The sequence below is a fragment of the Sminthopsis crassicaudata genome, chromosome 1 (assembly GCF_048593235.1).
Source record: "Sminthopsis crassicaudata isolate SCR6 chromosome 1, ASM4859323v1, whole genome shotgun sequence".
Classification (NCBI taxonomy): Eukaryota; Metazoa; Chordata; class Mammalia; order Dasyuromorphia; family Dasyuridae; genus Sminthopsis; species Sminthopsis crassicaudata.
Window position 1 is genome coordinate 173,853,105 of NC_133617.1, and position 22,213 is coordinate 173,875,317.

A 22,213-nucleotide genomic window follows, 5' to 3' on the forward strand; every position below is an offset into this window, starting at 1 on the left:
TTCCCCAGTACTGTCAAAGAGAACACCATCCTCCCACTCCTAAGGGATGCTTCAGGTTGGTCTTTGTATTCCCAAAACACAGTTCATTTTTAAACACAAACAGAAATGTGGTTTTAAAAAAACCTAAGGTATTGTGGAATATATCCCCCAAAACAATTGAAGATTGCTTAGTCCTGATACTAGGACTCTGATACTACTTTCAATCTCCTTATCCCCCAAAGAGTTTTCTCCTGACAAACGTTATGTTTTTCAAAACTCATCACTCTCTTGGTATTTTACCAGATTAGGGCAATCAACTCTCTGGAGAGTTGCTGTGAGTTTCCATTCCTATAAGTTGTTATATGTGTGATTATTTATGTTTACTCTTTTCACTTAAGCTTGTCCTGCCTTTTCTTTTTAGTTTGTGGACTTTTTGGTAGTTTGGGAGGTCTGCAGAAGTTGAGGGATGACAGCACAGTGTATTGTGGATGTGGATGGATTTGGAATCAGAGGATCTGGTTTAATAATCCAACTCTGTTTTTACCTGTACAGCCTTGGACAAGCCGCTTAACATATCTGGGCCTCAATTACATTTCCATAAAATAGGGTGGTGTGGTGGTGTTAGGGGAATTTAGACTAAATAACTTCTAAATCAGAGATTTTAGCTCTGGATCTCTACTTCTCTGAGCCTTTGCGTCTTAAAATTCCTATTCCAATTCCTTTAAGGGGAAGTTTTTTTGACTGTATTCCATTCAACATATATTCAAATATTAATGAATATAATAATGTAATATTGAACAAATAGGGCATATTGTTGTACATAATATGTAACATTAGTGATTGTATTTTTATCATTAATATTTCATTTATATTAATATATTATATATGTCAGCTGCTTATTGTGTCCCAATAACAAGCATACTGTAATTAATGGAAAGAGAAATAGAAGGACTTTAGTTGAAGCTCTACCTCTGATAAATAGCTAAATGCCTGGGTGAACCTAAATAAGTCATAATCACTTAGTGCCTCAGAAGATTAGCTGGGTGCTAGAGATATGAAGAAAAAAAGCAATAGTAGCTTGCACTTTATTGGAGGAGTTTCTTATGAAAAAGAGAATTTTTGAGAGGGAAAGATATTAAAGATCATATAATTCAAAACTTTGATTTAACAACGAAAAAAACCAAGACTCCAAGAAGCTCAATCTCACAAAAGGTCACACATTTAGTGACAAAGCAAGGAATGGAACCTTAATCTATCTGATTTCCAGAATAATACTTTTTCCCCCCATCATGCCATGCATATTGACAGGGTAAACAAAAGCATCCTCTATGCAGAAACCAAGCACTGATTTTCCTGTCTGGGCTAGGCTGGAAGATCCATTGGGAGCTTTAGTGTCTCCAAGACTCAATTGCTGGTCCCAGTGGCAATATTTCCTTCTATCTGTGCAAAATCTGTGGGAACTGAGACTGGTAAATTTTGGTCTTATTTCATTTTGGTAGGAAAATGTTTGCAAAGCTAATGTGACTGAAGTCTTACATCTATGAAATTCAAAGCTATGGTTAATCCTTTGCCCCCAAAAAAGTCAAACATAAAGATGAAGATAAAGATAAAGACAAAGTAAGATGGCCAAGGAAATAAAATGATTTACCCAAAATCACACCGGAAGCAAACATCAGAGGAGCAATTTATTTGAATCAAGGACCTTCAACTCCAAAAACCAATGCATTTTTTTCTTTCCTTGCTGCCTCACACAGAGGTCTCATTTATTTCACAATATTTACTCTCTATGGTAGGAAAAAAAAAAAAACCTCCAAACAATCAAAACAACAAAAACAAAACAAAACAAAACAAAACAAATTCTTCCAGAAACAAAGTGGGACCCATCAGTTGAGGAATAGATAAGAATAAGTGCCCAGGGAATATAATGAACTACCATTGTGCAGTAAGAAATGATGACTATGAAGAATTCAAAGAAATGTGAGGCAATTTATATGAATTGATGGGGGGGGAAAGTAAGCAAAACCAAGAAAAGGAGATTCACCTCAAATGAAACAAGATAAATGGAAAGATCTCTATAAGAGAGCTGAACTCAAAAAACCATATGAAGATTTTATAAAATGGACAATGAAACAAACTTCCTCCTTGACAGGAGAGGTGAAGGTCAGGTGGGGATAGGAGACATTAAACTGGGATAATTTATATATTGTCAAACAATATTTTTGATGCTTTTGCTTATTTGTTTTTCCCTATCATAAGAGAGGATTCAATGCAAGTTGAGTGAATGAGAGAGGACAGTGGGAGAAGTCACTTTAAATCCCTCAACTTCAATTTCCTCATCTTTTCCATAGTGTTGTTGTGAAGGTAAAATGAGGTAATCTCTCTGAATTGCTTTAAGACTTTGCAATAGAAGCCTCAGGTACTTTTCCTGGAAAATAAATCATCTTTATGACTTGTACTAACTGCCCCAGGAAATTGCCCAGCAGATACTCCGAGACTCACAAGGGAGTTCTATACAGATGTTAGATGCACAAACTTTAAAATCTTATTCAAACGAATGAAAATTATGCTTGGGTCCTCTACATTTATTTAAATGAGGTGATTCTGGTTTCTGAATAGAAGGGCTCTTAAAAGTCTTGTTACTGAGGCAGCTTCATGCAGTAGCAAAATGGAGAATCAAAAGAGAGTTGTCAAGAAGCCTAGCTATAATCCCTGTAATCCCTATATTCATATATACATATGTAAATATGTATATATACACATATGCATGACAAGAAGCAGACATAAATGTGTACATATGCATAATTTATTGTATATATACAAATGCATAATATATCTAGATATATTTATATCTAAAGCCTTGGATTAAATGTCAGAAACATCTGGATTTGAACCCTGTCTTGTATTTACACTTAGGACTTACTGTGGAGATAGGAAAAGCCAAGGTTGTGAAGAGAAGATCTCTGGAGGCAGTTACCCACTTAAAGTCTTTATTTCTTCTCATTTCTTTCAACATGTCATCCAGGCAGGCGATCCCGAAGAAAATAGCCTGTAAGAGCTAAATTCATTGCAACAATGAGGACATTTTCATTTGCCTTTAATTAATAAATACTTCACTGACATAAAATCCTGTTCCTCTGGGAATGATGGAGGAATGAGAAAGGAGCTGTTTTGTGTTTCTGGGGAAAAGCCAGTCCCAGTGAGATAGCTTCCAGCTCAGTGGGCTTTGACCTTGCTTTACTAAAACCAATTGTGTAAAGTAGTTTAGGGGATAATAATGTATACAATATTCAGTTTAATAGACTTAAGCTAAATAGCAAACAATATGAAGAGTCAATTCACAGAGAGAGCTTAATGGAATAGATAATTTGGCCACTGTGTGTGTGTATGTGTGTGTGTATGTGTATTATTAGGTGCACACAAAAAAGGATAGAATCAAGATTATATGTAAGTAGGCCTCTGGATAGCTAGGGAAAAGCTGAATTTTGTATTCTTATCGTGAATGGTGTCCTTAGCTCAATCCACTATATTGAGCCAAAAGCCACAGAAGGCAGGTATAGTAAGTGACTTCTCCTTGGTGGCCCCTCACTGCTTGGTAGCTGGGGAGGCACATGGGGAGGTGCACATAACAGTAGCTTTGTGACCTGAAGGGACTGACTCAGTTCCTTAATTGCCTTACCAGGCAATGATTTTGGCACTGGAGAAAGCATCTGACTCAGAGTGATTAAAGTCATCTAGGGTGTGTTGAGTGCCTATTTGCACACCTATTATTTATCCAGCAACAAAAATAACTAAAAATAAGTATCTATGAATAAATACATACATATACATTTTACATATATATATGTATGTATATATATACATACATACTCTGTGTGGTGTTTGTGTATATATATATATAGAGAGAGAGAGAGAAAGAGGGAACATATAGCATGTATTTGTGTGTGTGTGTCAGTTAAGCACTGAGAATGTAAAGAAAAGTTGTAAAAAAACAAAAACAGTCTGCTCTAAGGAATATACATTATAATCAGGAAGATAGTACATAAGCATCTGGAGCACATATAGGTTACATCGGAAGTATATAAAGGTAATCTGACAAGGGAAGGCTTTAGCAACCGGACAGAAGGACAGACGTCCTTTCAGAAGGGTGGAGTTGAACTGAGTTTTAAAAGAAAGCAGAGGATCTTAGTGGCTGAGCTGAGAAAGGAGGGAATATTACCAGAACTCCTTGGTTATGTGGGAAATACAAAGTTTAAGTCCCTAACCCAGATGACTTTACTATCCAGTTGAAATCTCTTTCTCTGTCTCTCTTTCTTTCTCTCTGTTTCTGTCTCTGTCTCACACACACACACACACACATACACACACACACAGAATTAGAAAACAAATAAGTCAAGGTAGTAAATGAGAAAGTGGAAAATATATAATATGAACAATAAATATTACAGAGAAATCAAAGCAGGAAGAGATAGGAATACTGGCTATGAATGGATAAAAAAGATGCTACAATTTTTATTTTTCTGTTTTAGATTTGTTATGTGTATATGTCTCTTATCCTACTTTCTCCTACAATGTGACTTTCCCCACTGTGGTTTCTATATATCACAGGTCAACATAAAGAATTAAATAACAATTTTAGGGATTTTTGATGACATGCAAAGACCATTAGGCAACACAAAGCCTACGACCAAATACTTAGCCCAAATTTTACAGTAAGGTACTATAAATACCTCATGAAAGAAAAGGAAAAAAAATCAGACTTCTTACCTGACAAGGGACAAAAACTTTTATGCAGATTTTTAGATCTCAGGGATGCTGCACCCCTAACCCCAATAATGAAGAAGGGATAAATGTAAAATGTTTTTTTATTAGTATTTTCTCTACACTTACTAATCCTTTTAGGATATTAGAGTGGCAAGAACAAGTTCATTCTGAGTCAATCAATCTCCCTGATAGTACATTGAGATTCTGGCCTCGCTAGGCATAGCACTATTTGTCCAATCTAAATGATGGTACAATTGAAAGAACCCTAGTTTTGGAGTCGGAGACCTGAATTAAATTCAGATTTTACTGGCCTTGGGCAGATTATTAAAATCCTGCGAGCTTCAGTTTTCATTATCTGAAAACTGAAAAGGCTGGACTAGATGTGCTGCCCCTTTCAGCTCTATTGATCTACTGGCGATGATAACACAAGAACAAGCATAGGGTAGCACAAGTTTAGAGGATCACAGAGAAGCGATTAAGTGATGTCCAAAATCCTGTTAGTCTCTCTACTGCTGTGGAGGCTGATGGTAGTGATGTACCATTGATATAGTGTTACTGTTGTTGTGTTAAATCACTTTAGTTATGTCTGATTCGTGTCCGACTTTTCAAGACACATTGGGGGGTTTCTTGGCAGAGATACTGGAGTGGTTTGCTATTTCATTCTCTAGCTCATTTTACAGGTGAGTAAACTGAGAGAAACAGAGTTACACCGATAATAAGTGTTTGAGATCAGATTTAACTCAGGACTTTCGGACTTTGGGTCCAGTGCTCTATCCTCTGCACCACTTAGTATATATAATATAGTCAATGTTTTATAATTATTCTGAGCCATATGAGGGTAGCTTCTAGAGCATTTTCCCTGCCCTTCATTCACTTCAAGCCTGGGACTCACAATTGTAGAGACAGACTAAAACCCAGTGGAGTTTCATAATCTGGGAACAAGAAAGCCATAAACCTGAGTTCTGTGTTCTTTGGTTCTTTGTGTACTTATAACAAAGAGAGGCACCTCAAGTTTCAATGTTATTTCCTAAAAAAGCAGTGAGTTACCTACATACATCTAAACTCAGTTTTACCAGGAACCTGAATGTTTATGAACAAATCTTACTTTCGATCAGCCTGAGATCCAGACAGGCCTGAGGAATGAGAAAATTTGGACAACATGAATTAGGGCTCACTTTTTTACTGTTTGAGAGGCCAAAATAGGGATTGAATGAAGATCTCAGTCTTTGATACTTAACCTATTACTTTGATACCATCAGGTCAGGGTTTTTTACCATTTTGGTTAAATACTTTGCTAAAGTAATGATGGTGATAGAAGTGATTCAATAGAGAACAGTTTGAAGGGAAGAATGGGAGCAGCTAGGCAAGCAAGATGAATGATTACACATACATAAACATACATATACATTCACACATACAATCCTAAACAAATCTGGCATCTGGTACCATACACAGCAACAGAATGGAAAACTGGAAATAAATTAGCTGGAAAACCTGAGAGCTGGGAACTATGGAAAAAATAATGGCTCTGGACTCAGAGAACCTGAGTTCAAATTTAACATCTAACATTTATTATCTGTATAGCATTGAGTAAATCACTTAAGGATTCTAAGCCTCAGTTTCCCTGATCTGTGAAATGAGGGGTTGAACCAGTTGGCCTCCCTTGAGTTTCCTCTCGATTCTAAACTATTATCCTGTGATCTTAAGACCAAGTTGTTTGTCTGATTCTTACAAAGTCTAGTATTGTTAACTGATGTCTGCTACATTATTATAACAAGACCATGGCAATATAAATTTTCCTTTAAGAAAAAATTTCCAAGATGATGGACTCCTTATTTATATTATAGCAAATAGAAGAAAAATCTAATACAGAAGTGTTCTTGGAAAAAATCTAGTCTAATTCCCTCCTTTTATAATGATGAAATTGAGGTCTAGAGACTTGAAGTAATTTGCCCAACATCACACAGTAGCAGGTGACAAAGCTGAGACCTGAAGTGGGATATTTTTAGCCCAAAGCCTTTTCTGTACCACCAAGCTTCTCCCATTATTATGAAATGGATCACATCATCATGAGGTCTGAGCATGTCAGTTTTTGCAAGTTTGACAGTCATCCCTCCAGCAATAATTCAGTTGAACAAACATTTGTTCAACAAACATTTATAGAGCATCTTCTATGTGCTGGGTATAGGAATATAGAAATGAACAATACCATGGGTCCTGTGTTCAAGTAATTTATAATTGTGTGTGTATTTGTGTGCTAGTGCTGGGGGTGAAAGAACTGTAACATATACACAAAAGTTAACACAACTATAACAAATGATGATTAAGTACATAAGAGATCAAGCAGAGTGGCTTGAGAGAAATAAGGACAGAAGAATCACTCCTGGATGCAAAGATCATTGAAAAAATAAACACCTGAGTCGTACCTTAAAGGAGAACATGTACAGAAGAGTCTGTGTCAAGCATGGGGATCAGCGTGCAAAACCTGTGCCAAGGAGGAAGATGGCACGATGAGAGTGAGCAATAGGGACTAGTCTGGTTCACCCAGAGCTTATGTTCACAGAGAAGATTAACTTGAAAAAAGGCTGGAAATGTAAGTAGGAGCCAGAATGCAGAGGGTATTAAATTGCAGGAAAAGAAATCTGTCTCTTATTTAGTGTACATGAAGGTGGTTCACAATAGCGCAAAGGGCATATTGAAGCAGGTAGAGAATGGAGGTGTGGGAACCAGGTAGAAATATATTGGGGATGGGACCAACAAGACTTGTCAACTGTTTGAATGCAAAGGCTTCAGAGGAGGGAAAGAATTAGGCATTATAACACAAAGTGCAGGCAATTTAGGATCAGAAAACCCAGAGTTGAATCTGGTATTTACTATCTGTAGGATTTAGGGCAAAGGTAATAGTGGCTAGAATGATGAGTGGGGAATCAAGAAGACCCTCAAAACTCTTAAAACATTGAACACTTTTGACAACCAGCAATTCTCTTAATCTTCCTGTGCCTTCCTGTAAAATGAGACTTGAGACCTTCCTGTACCTCATCTGTAAAATGAAGGGCTGCACTCAATGACCTCCAAGATACTCTTGCAGCTGTACAGTTATGATTTTTTGATCCTCTAAATCAATTCACTGCTGTGGTGCTCAGTTTCCTTATCTGTAAAGTGAGAGGACAAGATTGGATGATCTTTGACTGGGAAAAATATGAGGCTATTAACAGAAGTTAGGAGGAAAAGCATGGTAAAGAACTTAGATGAGCATCAATGTGAAATAAGAGTAGTATTGTCATTGGAGTATGTCACAGACCACCTAAACAGAGAGAGAGAGGAAAGAGATGAGGAGTTTGGGAAATAGATACCAAACCTGGCTTGTTAGAGTGATTGGACACTGCGTTTATCCAGGCATGTGCTGGAGTTCTCTCTGGCATAAATAAAACAGTTAATAACTTCTTGATATGATCACTTACCATCTCATTCTTCAAAAGGTGGAGAAACCAAATAAGAATTGCTCTTTTAGATCAACAAAGAAATGGTTATTTCTGGGGTCAAAAGATAGGAGGAAGTGAATACTCCATCTTAAAATTTGTTTTAGAAAGATTGGAAAACCAGCTATAGTTATTATCTTAATAATTAATTAATAATTAATAATAATCTTCTGATTAAGAAATTTCTTTTTGGACTGAAAAATACAGAACAAAAATGGCTAATAAATTGATATCCAAGATAATTAGGGAAGCTAAATTCCCAAAGGCATTCAAATCACAAGGGCCAGTTGAAGAAAATGGTAAAGTACCAAATGATCTTTGAAAGATCTTGAAGAACTGAAAAGTGCCATAGGATTAAATAAAAGAAAAAAAGATTAAAATAAAATATAATTTTTAGGCTTTGAGTTGTAGGCCAATGAAGTTTAATTCAATTCCTAATAAAATTCTAAAACCAATTAATAAAAGGTTGGTTAAATAATGTTTAGAAAAGGAAGTAGTTCCCAGTTTGACTTTATCAGAAACACTTCCATTTCCTTTTTTTTTTTTTTTTTGGACAGGGTTTAAAAAAAAAACCTTATTAAATAAGGGGAATTCTGTTTACCTAGATTTCAGGAAAGCAATCAAAACTTTTTTCATGCTATCTTTAGATTTTAAAAAAATTAGACTATATCATAATATAGTTAGATAAAATTGGGTCACCTACCACCAGAAGCTTTAAGTCTGAGTTGTAGACATGACACGCAGGCAAAGAAATACATCATAGAATACAAGAGTTCAGGAGAGGCCTCTGAGATGGAGATATACATGTGGGAGTCCTTTGCATAAAGGTTCAAATTGAAACTTTGGGCTTGAACAAGTAGAGCCAAAGGACTAAGACTTTTGAGACATCCCATAAAGCATTTTGAATTTATAATGTAAAAGGCTAGATTTTCATATCAGGTTTTTCCTTTATTTATCTGTTGTATTTTAAGGCACATGATTTGATCTGTAGTATATCAGATATTTACAAATTTTACACTGGAAGTGTTATGATACCCTTAAGCCAAAAAGCATTAAAGATTGATTTGACTATAAGCTGTATCATACCAAGCTTATTATAAAGTATTAAAAAACATCTGGTCTATAGACTTAATTTTTCCATTTTATCTGGGTGTTTGACCTTATGTAGACATAGATTAATTCTACTGATCCTAATTCTGGCTAGTTTTCTAAAATATTATTCTTATGTTGTATGAGCAAGAAGACAGCTTAGTGTCAATAAAAGACATTTTAAGGATCAAGAGACTTGCCTTTGACCCTTATCTCCTCCTTTCTTGCTCATGCACACACATACACACACACACACACTTATATGTGTATATATGCACATGTCATATACATTACATACATGTATATTAGAAATATCCTTTCTTCATAAAAAGAAAAATGTCTTCATAACAATTTCACATGTATCTGTGTAAGAGTTCATTTTTTTCCTCAAGCATATTTACAAAAATAGGGAATGCTACTTTGGAAACTGCCAAAGGGGAATTTTCAGCCTTGAAAAACTGCAACGTGTTATTCTAGAGAGACTCATTGAGCTCATGGCAAACCATTGAAAAGTCAGTTGAGTCATGGAATCCACTGGTGGTACTTATGAGACCTGGAATTGTAATCTCCAGTTGATAACTCTTTCCTTTCTGACATTACTTATTGACATTTATGTATGCACATACTTATTCCATGTATGTATCTTGTATGTTCATAAATATAGAAATATATTATTTATATATACATGTATATATCTTGTATGTATGTTATCATTGTTTATTTGGTATCTTCCCCATTAGCAGGGACTATTTCTATCTTTCTTTATATCCTCAATCCTTATTATAATGCCTGACACGTAGCAAGACTGAATTAATGCTTGTTGATTGACTGAGTTGATTTTTATTTAAGCCAACAAATACTTCCATTTAACTAACATTTACTAAGTGCCAAGTAGGGACCGAGTCAAATGGATTTCATCCAGGAGCTAGTTCAGATGAATTTCTCAGTAGTCAGATTAAGAAAACTTATTTTATGAGTTGGACTGCAAATATTGTGTTCCCAGTGTGATGGAACATTTATTAAGTGGCAAAGCACCAAGTATATACTAGGTAGCAGGGGAAGAAGCAGTTAAAAGATTATGTTTATAAAGAGTTTTCAAATTTACAAAGGACTTTCTCCATAATAGCTTTGTGAGTTAAGTGGTGCGAGTATTATTACTTCTGATTAACAGATGAGGAAACTGAGGCTCTGAAAGGATGACTTGCTCATGATTACATAGGGAATACATTCATGATTCAGAATTCAAGCCCAGATCTTCTAACTCCCAGTCAGGAAGATTCTATATTTATCTCTAAGAGAGAAATGACAGACCCAATTCCCAAGGAACTTTGAAATGAAACATATTTCCACAGACAATATAATATTGAAAGTTTAAAAGGTGGTCCCTTTTCCCAAACTCTCTGGGATCACATCAAGGAGGTCCAGAGATAGGACATGCAGGCAGAGAAGTCCATCACAAAATACAAGATTGGAGTTCAGGAGAGGACTCTGATATGGAGATATAAATGAACCTTTGTATAAAAAAGTTCAAGTTGAAAGTTTGGGCTTGAATAAGTAGAGCTAAGAGAGAAAGTATGGAGTAAAAAGAGAAGGAAGAAGAAAAAAGGAAGAGGGAAAATAGAGGAAGAAGAAGAAAAAGAGAAAGGAACAAAGTTGTATGAATGATCAACTATGATAGACTTAGTTCTCAGCAACGCAATGATTCAAGACAATTTCAAGGGACTTGTGACAGAAAATGCTATTTACATGTAGAGAAACTGAATGCAGAGGAAGGCATACTAATTTCACTTTGGGTTTTTTTTCCCTTTCTTCTGGTTTTCCCTTTTATTTCGAGTCTTTTTTTCCCCTACATAACTAATGTGGAAATATGTTTAATATAATGTTACATGTATACTCTATATCAGATTGCTTGCTACCTTGTGGAGTAGGGAGAGAAGGGAGGAAGGGAGAAAAAATTAGAGCTCAAAATCTTACGAAAATTAATGTTGAAAACTATCTTTCCATGTAATTGTGAACAAATATTATTAAGCAAAAAAATAAAAAAATAAAGCTATGCTATGCTGGAAAATGACTTGGATTTAGAATCAAGTGAACTGAATATGAATGTCACCTTCTTTCAGCACAATCTCTATTACCTTTGGCAATCGACTCATTTCCCTGTGTCTCAGTTTCCTATAAAACAAAGGGACTAAACTAAACCTAAATGATCTCTAAGGAGTCTCTAGCTCAAGATTTTAGAACATTACAAATGTAGCTGAAGGAATCTGGGCCTGAACTTAGACAAATTCGTAGCAGTCCAATGAGCCAGTGCCACCAGACCAGGATTTTGAGGAGTTAACTAAAATGAATTAAAATCCATAGGGAAAATACATCCTCAGGGATATCTTGCAACTCCCAGTAATATTGTAATAGCTACTAGCAGGGGTTTCTTGGCCATTATATTCCTGAAATTTAGTAGTTCCTACTCATTTGGGAAGAGAGGAAACTAGTAAATGCTCACTCTTGGATAGGAAGGGAAGGAGTTTAGGAGATTCATGAGAAAAGAAAAAAGGGGAGATGTCAATGGTCCAATGGCAATACTTTGGTTGCCCATCTGCAGTTCTCTCTTCAAGATTATAAGAAATGATTTCTAAGTGGACAAGTAGAGCGGTGTGAGGCTATCCATTTTTTATAATGTGTACTTGCTATCGTATCAGAAGCTCTGAACAAACCTGACCCTACCTTAATCTGCTTATCTATGTTTTTATTTTTTTAATTTAAAATTATTTTTTTTATTTAAAATTAATTTTTTTTAAAAAGCTGCTAAATAATACAATGACTAGATTTGATATTATTTCTCCTAAACACATTTAATTCACTTAGTCCTAAAGTTGCCTCTTGTCACTTTGTTTGAAATATGAGGTACAATGGGAACCAAACAGGAAAATGACTTTCTGGGCACAATGTTAGATCCATTGTGAGAAGGTTGCTTTCTATTTGTTGCCATAAGCCTGAATTACTTTACAACTACACATCTAAGTGCAATTACTAAAAATGTGGGCCCTATTTTATAAATCTGCCCTGTAGATGGTATTGTCCCAGCAACAACTTGCCTGTCCTAATATGTTCAGGATGCTTTTTGATTATATCATATTGTCTCTCTGAGAATAAAGTAAGGACAGTTTTGTCTTTCATGACCTCTTTCTTTCTTAATGCTTACAACTAGATAACTCATTATGAAAGAGAATATAGGACTGATTTACTCTCAGGACCAAACCTCACAATTTCAAGAGAAATACCCTTAATAAAAACTCAGGGTACAACTAACCCAATGGAGAATTTTCTAACAATCAGAAGGAAAACCAAGCAAAACCACAAAGCAAACCCAAAATATTGCTGGAAAATATTGTAACATGAAGGAAAAAGCCAGACCAAAGAAACTCTGACATAGCACCTAGAGAGCATTGGAAAGAAACATCAGAATGACGTAAGAAAGAGAAAAAATTATTTTAAAAAATTAGGAATGAGTTTAGGTCAGAAATTAGATCCTATATATAGGATTTTTAAAAATACAAATAGCAGAGTAGGAAAAAATGAAGAAAGGAAAGAGACATGAACAGATTTGGAACACAATTCTCTTCTGGCACCCAGATTTAAAAGGAGAATAAGAAAATAAGAATTTAAAATAAGAAAAACAATGAATAGGGCTCGAGGGTGTTTGAGGAGGCTGAAACTACTCTAACACATGGTGACTAGTTAAGCATTTGGCCAGGGCTACCTTGATTTTCCCTCTTCAGGAAGAGGCCTCCTCCCCGGCCTCTGAAAGCCACATGTTCATTTGTAGTACAAGCATATCCATGGTGAGATGAGTAAGCACACCCTGGGTAGTTTCCCTCTATCCCAAGCATAGCTCTCCACTTTGGATGGGAAGGAAAGATGTTCCTCAGATTTTCCTATTTTCTTCATCTTTAATAATTTCATCCCTCCCGAAAACTTGCCAATCATCACACATGCACATTGCTTCACTTGCATCTGCAAGATGCTGACACGCTAACCTCGTGTACAGAATGCTGCTGTTATGTTTTCTACTGATCTTTATCAGCGTTGCCATGTCAGAGCCATCATCAGGGATGAATATTTATTTGGCACCCCCAGGGAAGCTCCGAGCTGGTGAGGAGAGGGGAGTACCTTGCCAATACAAATACGCAGAGACATAATACCTGAAGTAAAACGCTAGTCAGTGCCCTACTTCTTGGCTAATTGAAAGTCAGTGTAGTGAAATTTATGTCTGCTGTGAGTCAGGACCAGGTTCCTGAAGGAAGAAGATTTTAAGTTTTTATTGACTCTCCTGCGCTGGGCAAGAATCTGCCTATATATGCTATACAATAGAGTGATTAACGAGTTGTTTCTATGTAGAACAAGTTGGAGTGGGGAAAACTGGAAAACACTACAATAAAATGCCATAAATCATTCCAGTTTGAGCTATCTTTAGAACAAATGTTGCCATCATTTCAATTTCTCTTGTCAATCTTGATCTGCCCAAGGAAGGTGGAGTAAATTGCTTCTTCTCATTCAAAGCTTGTTCAAAATTGCTTTCTTCAGAATTTATTACTCTAATTGCTTTGTTTCTTCTCTAGTTCTAGCTGTGGTCAAGGACTCTTTTGTGCTTTTCCTTCTGCCCCTTCCTCAGACTGATCTAAGCAGATGTTCTTGAAAGTTGTTAGTGATCCTTCAATTATATTGCAAATTAACAAACTTACTGCCTGGAATACATCTCAGTGGACAATTATTTTGGGGGGGCAAGGAATAGTGAGGATAGCAATTAAAAGTTCATAACTAAGATATATATATATATATATATATATATATATATATTTCACACACACACACACACACACACACACACACACGCACACCTTCCATAAAATCTTGAAACAGTATAATCTTAGTCCTGGAAGAGAACTTAACATATCACTGAGTCCCTCTATTCCCTTGCATTTGCATTCCAGTAGTGCCCTAACTAAACCAGTGGAGGAAGATGAGCACGTTCTCTTAAGTACTCATATAAAATTCCTCATTGAGAATCATAGCTCTGGTCTGAGATTCCATCTTGGAGGCTTATAAAAATAAGTCATTGTCTCTGACTCATACCTCCCCTACTCAGAGTTTTCCTAAAACCCTCATAATTTAGCTTATTTCTAGGTTCCACAGGAGAAAAAAAGTCATTCAACTCCCATGCAAGCACTCAGGCTACCAGTACATTGAACACACGACAAGATTTATTTAACCAGACAAGAATGCAAATCAGAAAAGACTCTCATCCAAGTCTATTAATAATCAAAATTACTCTTTTTCATTCTCAATTGAGCTTCTAACCTTCCCATAAATCTATTCAGTTTTCTAGGTAAATCACAGGATCTAGACTTCTCTATAAGCGATAAGATATTGGGGTTGCTAGGGACTCAAAAACCCACTCCTCACATAAATCCCATCCACTACAAGGGAAGACTCCAGTCCTCCAGATTTATAGTACTGTAAAGGAATGCCTTATTTTATTGATCTTCACTTTACTGAGCTTCAATAGTTATTGAGGATTTTTAATTTGAAATAAATTGAAAGTTTGTGACAACCCTGAGTCAAGCAAGTCTATGAGCACCATTTTTCCAAAAGCATGTATACACGTAGTGTCTTTGTATCACATTTTGGCAATTCTCACAAATATTTCAAACATTTTTCATTATCTTTTATGGTGATCTGTGATCAGTGATATTTGGTATTACTATTATAATTGTTTTGGAGTGCCGCAAACTGCTCCCTATAAGGTGGCAAACTTGATCAACTGTATATGTGTTCTGATTGATCCATTGACCCAAACCACTATTTCACATTTCCCTTTCTTCAGATTTTTCAGTTTTCAGAGACAAAACAATACTGAAATTAGGTTAATTAATAGCTCAACAATGTCTTTCAAGTGTTCAAGTAAAAGGAAGAGTCAATCGATGACACAAATTTCATTGTTGCTTCATTTTAAGAATTTACCACAGTCAACCTAACCACTGCTGTGAGAGGAGATGTTCTCCCTTTTCCTCCAACTGCAGTAATTGAAGCACTGGGGGTAAGGAGTTAAGATTATATCATCATATTGTAGTTGTTGGAGAGGAAGGGAGGAAGGAAGGAAAGAGGAAAAGAAGGAAGGAAGGGAGGAGAAAGGGAAGAAAGAAAGGAAGGGGGAATGAAAGGAGGAAGGGAGAAAGAAAAGAAAGAAGGAAGGAAGGAAGGAAGGAAGGAAGGAAGGAAGGAAGGAAGGAAGGAAGGAAGGAAGGAAGGAAGGAAGGAAGGAAGGAAGGAAGGAAGGAAGGGAGGGAGGAACCAGGAGTGAGAGAGAGAGGGGAAAAGAGAGAAAGGGAAGAAGGGGAAAAAAAGAGTTATGTTTCCAACTGAACAATTCAGATGGGTCCCTAGTGAGGCTGTTCTACTTGCAGAGGTATCATGTAAGACTGGTGAAAGACAAGATAGTGATTAAAAGTATCTGAATGAGAAAAATGAGGAAAAGGGGAGAAGGAGCCATGATAAATGGTCTCATTTTTTTTTTGTAAAATTTAAGACAAAGTTCTCAGTTGAGACAGCTGGGGAGGGGAAGCCATGGGAGGTTTGAGGAGGGATGAAAAAGTTTGGAAGAGTGACTGTGAAAAGTAGGACTGGGAAGAACTGCCTAGTAGTAGTGAGGAGTCAGTTGAGACTGGGTGACATAAGTTTGTAATAACAAAATAGTTGCATAAATTTCTCTATCTTCATTAAGCTGCATATATATAGGAGTGAAAATGGCAAATGGTGGGATGTCCAAAGCTGAGGCTTGGCTAAGCACAATTATGAGAGGACAGTATATGATTAAAATGGTTCAAAAAGGTGACAAGATGGGGAGAAGAGGAGAAAGTGACTATTGCAAGGGATATGGCCTAGGAGAGACTTAAGAGGTCAAAAAACTAGAGGTCATAGTACAGATCCAGAGTAAAGATTTTTAAGGGAAGGCAAAGGGAGAGGTGAAAAGCCAATAGATTATGACTGGATAAAGGTATTTTAGAAATCTTGAGCATAGAAGTGATACATTTACAGGTGATGGTAAGGTCAAAAATATGCCTATCTTTGTGCATAGGTGAGGTAAGATGGAGAATTAACTCATGGGAAGTGAATAGATTGAAGAAGGAGAGAGACAGGCAGAGATAGACAGAGAGAGAGAGAGAGAGAGAGAGAGAGAGAGAGAGAGAGAGAGAGAGAGAGAGAGAGAGAGAGAGAGAGAGAGAGAGAGAGAGACTTAATATGTACATTGAAGTCCCCATGTAAGGACAGAAGTTAGAGAGGAGAGAAAATTGTGAGCCAGGTACTGAACTAATTGAGGAACAAAGGGCAGCCACTTAGTAGATAACAGCTACCAGGATTTTGATTGGGTGGACATAGAAACTTGAACTTCAGAAGAAGAAAAGTTACTGAGTGATAAAAGTAAAAGGAGAACTTGGAAGTGACAATAAAAAGAGCAAAAAGTATTTTAACTCCCCCACCTCAGTTAGTGAGCTGAGGAGAATGAATAAACATCTAGGCGGTATTCAAAAAGATGACTAGGGCCTCTGCATTATCACAGGTAGGGAAGGAGAAGTAAGATTTTATTAATAACTAGTGGAGGAAAAGAGTGAAGGGGCAAAAATTTAAAATGAAGGGAAGGTTTGTTTCCTATGGAACAGACATTCCAGGGCGTACAATTGAAAGGACAGGCTGATGTTTGACTGAAATTTTGGGGTAAGAGAGCTGAGAGGATGGAAATGGGGAATCTGATGAGGAGGTATGAGAAATAGAGATGATCTATAGGAGTTAAGACTCACTGGTTTGTAAAGGATATGACCATAGGTAATGTTCAACACCAAGTGGAAGGTGCCATTTCTCTTTCCATTGGAAGTTGGAGATAGGATAGGAAGCAAGGGAATATGAAACGGGAATCACAAGGTGAGATGGTCAGATGGGAGGCCCCCCTTCACAACTTTTCTTCTTTCCAAAAGCTGAAGATTAGACAGAAAAAAGGGAACAATTGGAGAGAGAAATCAAACTTGCATTGCAGGAGAAAGACGTCTCATTCTAAGAAAGAGGTCTCATTCTTCATCATTTTCCTCTTCCTTTTCTTTTTAAAGGATAAAGGAAGCAAGAGATAAAAACCTGCAGATTACTTTTCTTTGCACTGCAGGTTCTTCAGATCCCAGTTCAGAGATTGGACTGGCAGCAGAAATTGAAAGCTGCCTGCAGCTGTCACATAAGAAGTCATTGCTTTGGGTCAGTTGGAAGATGCCAGTGGTCAAAGGAATGCTGGGCTCCTCTTCTCACTTAAGGAGACTGGCAATGGGGCGGCAGCCAGAAGTGGAAGATTCACAGCACGAGGGGAAATCTTTTGGGGCACATGAAAGACATTTCCCCCTTCACCTCCTTATCTTCTCTTAAGGGACATGCTGGGTCAACAGGAGATGGAAGGGATGATTAGGTGATATCAAATGGACAGTATAGTGGACAGAGCACTGGGTTTGGAATCAAAAAGATTTGAGTTTAGCCTCAGACACTTCCCAAGTGTATGGCCCCAAGCAAGTCACTTAACCTCTATTTGCCTCCTATCAAAAATGGGGCTAGAGAAAGAAATGGCAAATAACACTCCAATATCCACTTATCAAGAAAACCCTATAGATAAGTCTATGAAGTCACAAAGAGTCAGATGTGATTGAACTGCCAAACAACAACTAATGTCCCTAACAACTGTTAAAGGTATTATCTAGGGAAGGAGTTTAGATAGAGGACAGAAGAGGCTCAAGAAGAGTCCTTTTGGAAACACATACATTTAGACTTGGGTAGATAGATAGAGCACTGGCCCTGGAGAGAAGGGGACTAAGAGCAAATCCAGCCTTACACACTTACTAGCTGTGTGACTCTGGACAAGCCACTTAACCCCCCAAACCTACAAACAAACAAAAACAAAACAAGAATTTGACTAAGGAAGGAGAAGCCAGAAAAGGAGACAGAGGAGTGGTTAAAGTTTTAAGAGGAAAAACGAAGAGACAATGCTATCCTTGAATCAGAGAAAAAATAAAATATCTTCTGAAGGCAGAAGATAGGAATGTAAAAAAAGATTGGTGGAGTTGATGATTAGAGTGTCATTTGTATTTGGAGCACTGTATTAGGTGTTGGTATTTTATCTACAGAGCCTATAAATAAGTTTATTAGTTATAAATATGTACAATAGATTGCTAGAGACTGAGCATAGAGTATATAGTGGAGAAATTGAGGCATTAGAAGTAGAGGAATTTTAAAGGGTGTTAAGTAATGAAGAGAAGAAAAATGGAATGATAACTATTAAATAGAGTTGTTAAGACTTAAACTTGTTAGATGACATGTAAAGGAGAGATTGAAAGTGAATGGAAGAGAATGATTGCTGAGGCAAAGTCCTAGAGGAGATGGGAAAGAATGGTTTTGAGATATGGAAATGTGGAACTGAAGGACTTCATTAGCTGAGCTCAATCTACTCAGTTCCTTGAGGATGAGGATCTATTTTTTTAAATAGTATTTTATTTTTTTCAAATACATGCAAAGATAATTTTCAACATTCACCTTTGCAAGACTTTGTGTTCCAAATTTTTCTCCCTCTCCTCCCCTCTCCCTAAGACAGCAAGCAATCTAATATAGATTAAACAATGCGGTTTTTCTAAACATATTTTCATATTCATCATGATGCACAAAAAAATCAGATCAAAAGAGGAAAAAAAAAACATGAGAAAGAAAACACAAACAAAGCAAACAGCAACAAAAGTGAAAATATTATGATTTGATCCACATTCATTCTCCACAGTTCTCTCTCTGGATGCAGGTCACTCATTCTTTGCATTCTTCTTATCACCTAGCATCTAGTCTTGACCATGTATCATATTCAATTCTGTGTGTGTTTAATAAAGATTTGTGAAGTTGTTGGAGATGAACAAAAACCAACCAAACAATGGCAAATTATTACGAAGTGCTAAATAGTGAAATACACCATTAACAAGAACTATAGAATTTCAAAAATGCCTCGTGTTGGCAACTGTGAGGAGATAGCCCAGAGAAAAGAAGAATTTTCTTGTTAGAATTTTCCCGTTCAGCAGATAGGGTGGGGCCATATGAAGACTTGAATAACAAGAGTTTGGATTTGATCCAGTAGACAGGAGGGAGCCCCTGTAGGTCCTTGAGCAAGGAAATGGCAAGAGTAAAGCAGTTAAAGCATCATAAGAGATGAGGTTAGCCTCAATATGTGGGATAGGTTAGAACAGAGAGGGAGCAGGAGACAAAGAGACTGGTTTGGAGTCTAATGCAATAGGTGTGACATAATAAGGGGTGGGACCTCAGCTATGGAGCCAGCCAAATGGACTTGGGTGGTGCTACTGGGAAAAGAGAAAAAGGAATAAAGCCAAGAGACTTCTGCAAAAAACAATAGGGTGTCCTGACTAATTGGATAAGAGAAGGGGGAAGAAAGTACCAAAGCCTAATGGCTCAACTAATGGAAAGGGATAAGGACCTAGTCTGAGGCTACAGTGAGGTGTTGGACATGTTGACTTTGACTCAATAGAGAAACCTCCAAACTAGAACTAGAATTAAATCTGAACTCCAGTCCTAGACCCTTTCCCTCCATCTTCTATTCTCCATTCTCAAAAATACATGACAGATGCATGTTGCTTAGTTTTCTACTGTGTGTTGCTGTAGTTCTATAAAAACAATGTGGTTTTTTTGAGCAAATTCTGTGATTAAATCAAGCAGCAGCTTTGATATTTACAAACACATTGCAGCTGCATTCAAAATGCAATCTGCCAAGCCCCTCAGGAATCTAAAGGACTTTTCTCATCCAAGACAAGCTCTTCCAATTGGGATGTCACCTCCAGGGCCTTTGGATCAGAAATCCTCCTACTTCCCTTCACTTGGAAATTTCATGCTACATTTTCTCTGGCAAAACAAAACTTTCTGAAAATCTTCCCTTCCTAAATTGACAGCAGGATTAACTAAGGCCCTAGACTTTGCTCCCATATCCCAAACTAAGATAAAATGTGAACCTTGTTAAAGTCCTTTGTGAGGTGCTCCAGAACTCCTTGCCATGCTGTAGTGAAGAGAATAATTATTTGTTTAGCCAGGCACTGTGCTGAATTCTTTACCATTATTATTTCATTTGAGACTAAACCATAGCCTTGCAAGATAACTGCTATTATCCCCATTTTACAGTTGAGTAAACTGAGGTGGACAAAGTTAGAGAGTTAATTCCCCACCATAATCTTCTGGCTTCTTTTTAATATTTATACATATAAAGCAGTGAGCATTCATTCAGGGTTTACTCCTCAGAATATTGTATGGTCAGACGACATAAAAAATGGGGTACTGTCGTGGGATTGATTTTCACATATATAATTTTTAAAAGTACTTTTGTTGTTGTTGCTCAGAAGGCCTACCCTTTCAGTTGGAAATCGAGCCTATAAAAATGGAAGTGAGAGCTGAATTTGGCAAATTGTGTTTGTCGTTTCCAAGGTAAATTTGCTATTCTCTGCATGCTGAAAAATGGCATGTTTCCTTCATTCAAAATTACACTTCCTACACAACATACGTTGCCCTTGTCATCAACTTCCTTGGTACCCTGGAAAAGCTAAAAAGTCTGCTGCAGAGAATGGAACTCCTTTCTGCACAGAGGGTGAGAATGATGACGTCATCACTGACGTTTAACTGCCTCCCTGGTGGGATTATCAGAGAAAAATTCTGGGTCAGAATCTCTTCAGACCTCTTGACATTTGACTTGCCCAGACGCCCCACAGACACTGCCCCTGAGTTACTTGCAGCACATTGTTTAGGAAAACAGAATGCCAAAAGTCTCAAGCAATGGGGAAAAAGGAATATTCAAATAATGGAGCTTTTTTTTCTTCTAAAAACAAAAGTTTTCTGTCTGGAGGCACAGATGGTAGAAAAGCAAATAGACAGATTGGTCCCTGGTGCAGCACAGACTTAGACTTACCAGATTCAGCACTGTCAAGTATTTCCACTGGCCTCCATACGGGAACATTTGTGATAATTGCTTCTCTCCTTCTTGGAAGGAGAAATAACAGGTGATGAAACTATACCAGCCCCAAACAAGAAAGTGGTATACACACACAGACCCTCTTGCCATGGCTTAGCTCAGACCGAGGGACTCGAAGCAGTTTTTCTGTTCATTCTAGAACCTGGCATTTAAAACTCCAAGCCCTGCTCTGTGCTCAGTAAAACTACCACCTCCACCCACTCAGAGGAAGGTGAATTTCAACACAGCTGAACTTTTCTTCCTTTTCTAGTGCTCTTTCCCTAATAAACTTAGCGACTGGTTTACTACTGGGTCTTCGAGAGCCACTACCTAAGCCCATTCAGGATTACGCCAGATCAGTTTCAGGTTTACAGGAATTTGAATTTTCTTTTCTTTTTTCTTTTTTTTCAAGAAGGTGAGAAATTCTTTAAAGACTCTGCTATATCTGAACTTTGCACCCATTGGGAGGAGAGGCAGAAGCATCCTTTCACTGGCCTCTTTACCAAAAATGGATATTGTCATCCATACTGTAGTGACAGGCTCTATCAGGTTTTGTTTTTTTTCTCTGCATTGTCCAGAGACAAATTGTCCCAAGAAATTGGAAAAAAAAAAAGTTCAGCAGCCCCATAAAACCAAACAAGAAAGTAGGAGAATGAGGGCAGCAGACAAAAAAGGCCTAATTTGAAAGTATCTTTGATCTTCCCATGCAGGTAGCCTTTTGCATTATGTTGGAGAACTGTGGGATGTTGCGTGCTGAAATCAGCATGTACATGTACATATCGTGTTTTATCAGATCAATACTTATTAAGCACCTATTTTATGCCAACTGTTATCCTAG

The 22,213-nt window shown here is 37.1% G+C and overlaps 1 protein-coding gene across 1 annotated transcript in view; it reads right to left on the minus strand.

The window, feature by feature from the left end:
- The window catches only part of ADTRP (androgen dependent TFPI regulating protein), a 113,072-nt gene extending 91,572 nt beyond the window's left edge, over positions 1 to 21,500 (minus strand). The window contains exons 1-2 of the mRNA XM_074285046.1: positions 21,334 to 21,500; positions 2,900 to 3,034 (exon numbers count right to left, since the gene is read on the minus strand). Of these exons, the coding sequence (XP_074141147.1) occupies positions 2,900 to 3,034; positions 21,334 to 21,486 (288 nt within the window). The 5' untranslated portion in view covers positions 21,487 to 21,500. The remainder of the gene's footprint in view (positions 1 to 2,899; positions 3,035 to 21,333) is intronic.
- Between the last annotated feature and the right edge of the window lie 713 nt (positions 21,501 to 22,213).